This window comes from Nestor notabilis, unplaced genomic scaffold (genome assembly GCF_000696875.1).
Source record: "Nestor notabilis isolate BGI_N333 unplaced genomic scaffold, ASM69687v1 scaffold8890, whole genome shotgun sequence".
Classification (NCBI taxonomy): Eukaryota; Metazoa; Chordata; class Aves; order Psittaciformes; family Psittacidae; genus Nestor; species Nestor notabilis.
This window is the reverse complement of record NW_009909651.1, coordinates 1,290-9,308: the sequence shown is the minus strand read 5'-3', so window position 1 is coordinate 9,308 and position 8,019 is coordinate 1,290. Positions and strand designations below refer to the sequence as shown.

Below are 8,019 nucleotides of genomic sequence, written 5' to 3'. Positions count from 1 at the left end.
GGATTGTCTCCTTTCAGCAGGTGCGCTGTTTCTGCTGCAAATGGTATATGCAACTAGTTTATGTCCTTGCCAACACATGCTTCTGGAGGACCTCTCCCTGCTATAAATAAACGTTGCCAAATTTGACAAGCTGGACCAAGTTGCCTGCTGAAGTGCCTCCTAGGAATGGGCTGCAGGAAGGACCTCACTTGCACTGACTCAGTGTAGCATTTTAGCCCGGCAGTTAGTTGCATTTAACACATTGGGCTGAACCGAGCTAGTAGAGTCCTTGCTGCTATAACTTCCCTCCTTTTATTTTTCCTGACTACTTCAGGGATGAAGTCCAGCAGAGCTTGTTTCCCAGCTGGGTGTATGTGTGAAGGACTGGGGAAAATAGCAACGGCACCACTTCAGTTGAAAAAGCAACAAGAAGAACATTTCAAAGCGCATGAATCATTCTGAGAAACTTCCATGCAGTAGCTGAAGGTTGATTTTGGGGGTAGGGAGTGTAGAAGACTTTTGTAGGCAATGTCCCATTGGGGTTCCTGGAGCTAGTTTTGTGAAATGCTGAGTAGTGCAGCTCTGGCTGTACCAACAAAGTCACATGAAAGAAAGTGTTTGAACTGCTATTTTCCTTGAATTTCCTGCTTTTGAAATCTGATCAATTCTCTCTGGGTGAAGGTGGCCTGGAAGAACTGAGCCAAACAAATCTGGAAAACTCAGGTTCTGCCCTGTCCTTGATTTTAATGCATGTCTATTCCTCTATTTCCCCGCTTCATGCTGGGGATTAACAGTCTGTCTTTTTCTCTGCTTGCTCCATGCTGGGAGTGTTTTCTGGCACAGAAGAGTCCCAAGCATCTCAATTTTATGAACAGGATCCTGATGTGTGTACGTAATGATCCTTTTAATATAGCAGGAGGGAGCAGAAATAGAATCATGGAGGGGGTTTCAGTGTAGGTTAGAATGACTGTGCTGGGTTTTTTGAGTTTAGATCAACACTTCCCTGTTCGTCAGATCAGGTTATGGGCTTTTTTCCCTCCAGAGTTTTGTCCACTTTTGCTGTCATCTTTAGATTGAGCAACTTAGGAATCTTTTTTTGGCCACGTAAGTCAGAAGCTGCCTCATGCCTTCTTCAGCCAGCCACGTGTTCATGCACAGTCTCCCTGATCCGATGGGGAGATGATCCTTTTCTCTTCACAGAGATGAGTATGGGTGGATGTGAGCTTTGTGAGAAGCAACCAAGCCAAACAGTCACTTTTGTTACTTCCCTTCTTCCCCCAGGGTTTCCTGTGTTTATTTTCCTTCTTTGGGTGGAGCAATTTACCTTTACAATAGTTAAGACTAACTGATAAACCCCAGGCATTTTGACATTCATTTTGCTGTGGTTGTTAAAACATTAATATGAATTTAAAACAGTCTCTTAAGCCTATTCCATACTTAAACATGTCTGATATGCTGCAAAGACCTCCCTTGAAACACTGAGTTAAAAAGTCATTGGAATTGGTCACCAAATGCCTCCATGAGCTGAGTAGAATTCAGAGGGAACGGTCACCCACATGATGGAAGCCTTTATTCTTTAACAAACCACAGAAATCTGTTCTTGACTTCTCTTGCAGCTGAGCGTGCTCTAGATACCATGAATTTTGATGTGATCAAAGGAAAACCCATTCGCATCATGTGGTCTCAGAGGGACCCCTCCTTGAGGAAGTCAGGGGTTGGGAATGTCTTCATTAAGAACCTGGACAAATCCATTGATAACAAGGCACTTTATGACACATTCTCAGCGTTTGGGAATATTTTGTCCTGCAAGGTGAGATGTGGTTGCTTTGTCCCATTCTGTTCTAGCGGTGACACGATCAGACATGGCCAGTGTAGGAAGCAAAAGGGACACCTTTCACCGAGTGAGGAATGGAGTCTCTAAAGGCAGAGTTGACCAAAAGCTCAGGGATGGCTGAAGTTACCTCAGATTGGGTCATGAAGTGCACAAATCCGAAACACAGATAATGTCTTTGTAGTGCTGCTCCTTGGCAGTAACCTATTTCTGAGTGCTGGCCTTGTGTCCGAGTGTGACAGAGGCAGAAAACACGGGCAGAGAACTGACATTCTCTTCTCCTTCCACATAGGTGGTGTGTGATGAGAATGGCTCTAAGGGCTACGCGTTTGTGCACTTTGAGACCCAGGATGCTGCAGACAGAGCCATCGAGAAGATGAACGGCATGCTGCTGAACGACCGCAAAGTGTGAGTGTCACAGCCAGCAGCACCAGCGAGCGCATGACCCGGGATGCATCTCGGTATTAACAGGGACACACAAGGCACTGGTTCTCCTGGCCCCAAGCCTTGGCCTGCTACCTCTCCACTACAGGGCTGGTGAGTGACCCTGCCCAAGCCATGGCCTGCTACCCCTCCATCACGGGCCTGGTGGGTTTCCCTGACCAAGCCTTGATTTGCTGCCTCTTCACTAGTGGGCTGGGGTGGGTTTCTGTGGCCAGTACTCTCCACTGCAGAGCTGGGTGGGCATTCTTGGCCAGCTGTAGGACAGGCGATTTTTCCAGTTGGTCTGTGGCCTGTTTGTCCTCCTCTTCTGCTGTCACTCTTGTCCCTGTTCTCAGCTTCTACTACACACTCATTTTTTGCCTCACTGCAAGTCACACGTTGCTTTTTCCGCTCTTGAAAACAAGCTGCTTACTGGGATTTTCCTTCTTTCTTACAGATTTGTTGGGAGATTCAAGTCTCGTAAAGAACGGGAGGCTGAGTTGGGAGCCAAGGCGAAGGAATTCACCAATGTTTATATTAAAAACTTTGGGGATGACATGGATGATGAAAGACTAAAGGAACTCTTCAGCAAATATGGTAAATTCAGAAGCACTTCTAATGAGGCTGTGAATTTCATGACTCATGGGAGTTTAACAGGACCACTGTCTACTTCTGCCTGAATCACTTGGAAGCTGAGGAACATAAAGAGTTGATATGTGGGTACTAGTTGTGCCAAATGTTAGACAGGAGGCAGAGGCTGACCGGGAGATGAGAGAGGGAGGGCTGGGAGTTTAGTCTTGAAATAGTTCTGTGATATTTTATTAACTCTGTCCCTTGGTAACAGGTAAAACTCTGAGTGTTAAAGTGATGACAGACCCCACTGGAAAATCCAAAGGTTTTGGCTTTGTAAGCTTTGAAAAGCATGAAGATGCTAACAAGGTATGACCAGTTTTTATGCTGCTTGGGTATCTTCAGAAAAGAAAAACTTGGTTTATTGAGGAAGCCTGTGAAAATGAGAGACAGCTCTGCCTCAGGCATAACCTCTTCCAGATTTGGGAACTTAGAAACCTTATGCACCTTAACTAGCTTGACATTCAACAGTAACGTGGCATTTCTCCAGCTTCCTAGATCCACACAGAATATAGTGCTATAACCAAGAACATCAACTGCTGAAGAAATACTGCAGTGCAGGGTTTGAGGGGGAAAGCATCTAGAGTGAGAGCATTGCTTAAAAATGGTCTTCTCTGAGCAGCAGGCTTATTAAAATTTGGCCTTAATTGCAGTAAGAGATGGGGATAAATTCCCAAGTTACATTATTCCTGCATGTAGAGTGGTGGTGTCAGTTTGTCTATAATTAGCCTGTTGTTACACGGTGCAAAGGTGAAGTGGCAACCTTGGTTTATTGCCCCTCAGGCAGGGATACAACTGAGCTTTGGACAGGCCTGTTTTCAACAGGAATAGTTGCTGTTTGCTCTAACAGTTGACAGCTTCCTCTTGACCCCTCTCCCCAGGCAGTAGAAGAAATGAACGGGAAGGACATCAATGGGAAGATGGTGTTTGTAGGCCGAGCACAGAAGAAGGTCGAGCGCCAGGCAGAGCTGAAACGGAGGTTTGAACAGCTAAAACAAGAGAGGCTCAGCCGGTACCAGGTGAATTGTCTGCTCGTTTCCTGATTTTAGACACCATTTTCAGACTATTGGGAGACTTGTAAAGAAGTTACATAAAGTAGTTATTGTCCTGTGAGACATCCTGGGAGTTAAAATGTAAAGGTATCTGGGGACAAAGAGGTATCAGGGCATAGTCTTGGCAATGCAGGTGTGTAGGAGGACATGAGAAAGCAGCCATGCAGTCTCCTTTCAATGGGGGTACCTAGAAGGATGGAAGAGACAGCAGACCCTCTACTGTTGTCTCTAATTTATGGCAAAACTGGTTCATGTCAGAGATTGCATCAAAATCTTTCCCAGTCCATGACATACAGTGCTGGACTGGGGATACATGATGCAACAGGAAAGCAGAGGAAATCCAGACAAGCTCCCTTTCACCACAGTGGGACTTGTCTCTACGCCTTTGCAACATTTATTGCTTCAGCTTTGGGTGGTATGAAGGGAGCATGATGCTAAATTAAGAGTTTTCAGATAAATTACAGCTCTGGCAGATGGATGCTAAGAGTCGATGTGCTCAAGATTTTCTTTAATGTTATGAATGTCTCATTGTTCTCTCCCTTCTAGGGTGTTAACCTATATATTAAAAACCTAGATGACACCATAGATGATGAAAAACTGAGGAAGGAATTCTCACCTTTTGGGTCAATAACAAGTGCCAAGGTACTGTGGGCTTTGGGGCTATTTGGATTTTAAAGCCTGAAGAAGGAACTGTATCTGACCTGGGTTTGAAGGGCAGTTCTTCTGTTCCCTGATCGTTGTGATCCTGACAAGATCTCCGCTAGCAAACACACAGATTTCTTTGGGTCTTGGTGGGATCTGACTGAATACTTGCTTCATTCCCTCATCAAAAGAGGAGGCAGGAAGTGGGAAACGTGCTTGTTGGAGGTGACTCCCAGTAAGCATGACATGGCATTTCCCTTTAGAGCTTGCACCAAATCTTTCCCATTCCTTACTGCTCAGTGTGGGCCTGGGGACACATGGTGCGTACAGAAAGGCAAAGCAAATCCAGGCAGGTGACTTCTCAGTGGGTACCTGTCTCTACACCTCTGCAACAGTTACATCCAACCTGCCTGAAATGTGACATTTTAAAATGTGGATTCTTAGGCTAAGTTCTTGTCATGGTGCTCCACTAGCAATTGATCTTTACTGCAGGTGATGCTGGAAGATGGACGGAGCAAAGGGTTTGGCTTTGTCTGCTTTTCCTCTCCAGAGGAAGCCACAAAAGCTGTGACAGAGATGAACGGGCGAATTGTGGGCTCAAAGCCGTTGTATGTGGCGCTTGCCCAAAGGAAAGAGGAGCGAAAGGCCCATCTGACCAACCAGTACATGCAGCGCATCGCTGGGATGAGAGCCCTGCCTGCCAACACAATCATTAACCAGTTCCAGCCTGCTGCTGGGGGTTATTTCATGCCTGCTGTGCCCCAGGTAAGCTGAGCTAGTGTTCATTTGGAACCTGTCTTGGAGCTGTACTGCAGTAATCTCACTGAGCCCTTCTGTGCCTGTAAACAACTCCTAATGAAGGGTGCAGGCAGTGGAGTATTCTGTGACTTCCCAGCTGCCTCTTAATGTGAATTGAGTGTTGAGTCTTGGCAACAACTGCCAAAACATGTTGTGAACAATGTTTGTTACTCACTTAGATGTTGCCTCTGAGCTCATCTGATCTTTCTTCAGGCTCAGAGCAGACCCACTTACTATGCACCCAATCAAATGGCACAGATGAGACCCAACCCACGCTGGCAGCAAGGAGGAAGACCTCAAGGTGAGAGAACCTGTGTGACCTTTTTGGCTGTACTTTACAACAAGAACAATGCATGCTCTCCTTTGTGTGCACAACCCCAACCTGCTTCCTGTAGCTAACTGTCCTGACATGCCAGTGGGTTCTGTTTTGAGGATTTCCCCTCATTTCTTCCATTAGGCTTCCAGGGAATGCCAAATGCCATGCGCCAGTCTGGACCACGGCCAGCACTGCGCCATCTGGCCCCTGCCGGCAATGCCCCGGCCTCTCGTGGCCTCCCTGCTGCTGCCCAGCGAGTTGGTAAGGTGTCTGCTTCCAGGCTCTCCCCTTGTCTGTGAGGGATGAGGATGCTCTCGAGACTTGACTTCTGCTTCCAAAGATGGTTGTCAGATATGGATAACCGAAGACCACCAGAAGCAATGGGCAGAGACAGCACCTGAATCTTTCCTATCGCTTGCTGTGCATTGCAGGTCTGGGGGCAGCTGGTGCTACAGCACAGCAGTGGAAATCCAGATGGGTTGTTCTCCACTGATTTGCAGCTCATCTCTACACCTCTGCAACATTTACCACTGAAAGAGAAAAAAAGAGGTTCTTTAGGTTATGGATACTGCTTTCAGAGGAGAGCATCCAAATTAATTTTATTCCAGTGAATAGTTAGAACATACCTTAAGTGCCAGATGTGGAATCCCTGGGTTACTGTCAGGGAGCAGAGCCCCTTCCTAAAGTAGCCAGTTGCACTTTGCAGACCGGTTCCTAAAGAAGTTCTACTGGGCATAGTTTGAAGTCAGCAGTTAACAGCAGACATCCCAACTTGCACATTGCTGCAGATGTCTGGAGATCTGTTCTCTTCCTCTCTTGCAGGAGTGGGCGCCGCAGCACAGAGTTTGGCCCCTCGCCCGCCCGTGGCTGCCCCCGCTACCCGAGCGGTTCCTCCCTACAAATATGCCTCTAGTGTCCGCAGCCCACACCCGGCTGTGCAGCCCCTGCAGGTACCACGAGGGGCTGGGCTCGGGACTCTCTCCACTTGCTGCAGTCCAGCAGGATTTACGTGCAGCTCAAGTGTTTCTGCAGAAACTTGAAGCTACTTTTATAACCCAGACACCCATCGTGATTTGGAATTTAAAAACCTGGCATTTGTACCTTTGCCAGGGGCAGTTAATTCACCTGCCTTGTACTTGCAAGCCCTTTTCCACCCGGATTTGCTGGGTGTAAGGGTATTTTTCTTGGTTCTTTGCTTTCCCATTTTGCAGCCATTTGTTCTCTCACCTCTATGCCACATCCCCACTCAGGGATCATTGAAAGCAGAGTTTGCTTTTCCCACAAACCTCTGTGTTGTAAAAACAAAGCAGGCGTGGCTGTTGCTCTTTCTCAGTTGCAATGTTTGATCCAGTTTCTGCAAGATACTTACAGTGCCCATGTGTGACATTATGGGCTTTGAGTTCAGGACTTGGAGGGAGCATATTTGTGAACCAAGGGCATCTTATCTGTCCTTCCCTGAAACTCCAGTCTGCTGTAGGCTTGACAAAGGTGGTGTTTTTGATGGAGGGGATGAGCGTTGTCTAATTGTCTCTAAATATGAAGCAATCAGCCTAGTACCTGTTTTAGGACCCTCCTGTCTGCCCTTCCATAGGCACCTCAGCCTGCAGTCCACGTGCAGGGACAGGAGCCACTGACAGCCTCCATGCTGGCTGCTGCCCCCCCACAGGAGCAGAAACAGATGCTGGGTAAGAGAAACCCCATCAGGTTTCACAGACAACTGTGTAATTGAAACTCATCTGTCTGAATTCCCTTCTTTTTTTTTTCCTCCCAGGAGAACGGTTGTTCCCTCTGATCCAAGCTATGCACCCCAGCCTGGCAGGGAAGATCACAGGGATGCTGCTAGAGATTGACAACTCAGAGCTGCTGCACATGCTGGAGTCTCCGGAATCCCTCCGGTCAAAGGTAGGTGGCTTGTTCTGTGGGATGGGGAGCCCTGCTCAGGAGAGCTGCTCTCATGGCTGAATTGTCTCCTGAGGTGGAGGAGGCCGTTGCAGTGCTGCAGGCTCACCAAGCCAAGAAGGAAGCTGCCCAGAAGGTGGGCGTGGTTGCTGCTACCTCTTAAACCAGGAAGACTGGTGAGTGTCTCTGTCCTTAGCCTCACTTAGAAGCTTCCAAATCAGAGGAAATAAGGTGTGATGGTTTGTGAACGCAGCCAGTCTTGGAGACCACCTGCAGCACTCGTCTGAGTTTAGTCCACTCTTTGAAATCCAACCCAACCCCCTGATGTAGCTTCTCCCAACAGAATCCTTACTTTGTAGAAGCTTTAGAAATACTCTTCAGAAATCTTACATTAACTAAGCATCAGAAAGATGGTAAGTCCCTGACATGTTCCTAGCAGTTGACATGTC

General features: G+C 47.3%; 1 protein-coding gene across 3 annotated transcripts in view; it reads left to right on the top strand.

Moving 5' to 3' along the window:
- Nucleotides 1-7,733, top strand: part of PABPC4 (poly(A) binding protein, cytoplasmic 4 (inducible form)) — a 12,035-nt gene extending 4,302 nt beyond the window's left edge. Inside the window, exons 2-14 of one of the 3 annotated variants that reach the window (XM_010015220.1) lie at nt 1,596-1,789; nt 2,103-2,218; nt 2,691-2,830; nt 3,078-3,172; nt 3,745-3,882; nt 4,462-4,557; nt 5,050-5,322; nt 5,569-5,656; nt 5,813-5,884; nt 6,494-6,621; nt 7,263-7,356; nt 7,443-7,573; nt 7,647-7,733. In XM_010015220.1, coding sequence (XP_010013522.1) covers nt 1,596-1,789; nt 2,103-2,218; nt 2,691-2,830; nt 3,078-3,172; nt 3,745-3,882; nt 4,462-4,557; nt 5,050-5,322; nt 5,569-5,656; nt 5,813-5,884; nt 6,494-6,621; nt 7,263-7,356; nt 7,443-7,573; nt 7,647-7,733 — 1,652 coding nt within the window. Of the gene's footprint in view, nt 1-1,595; nt 1,790-2,102; nt 2,219-2,690; nt 2,831-3,077; nt 3,173-3,744; nt 3,883-4,461; nt 4,558-5,049; nt 5,323-5,568; nt 5,657-5,812; nt 5,933-6,469; nt 6,622-7,262; nt 7,357-7,442; nt 7,574-7,646 lie in introns of all 3 variants that reach the window. The other 2 variants (XM_010015146.1, XM_010015075.1) reach the window with 2 other exon arrangements.
- The last annotated feature ends 286 nt before the right edge of the window (nt 7,734-8,019 follow it).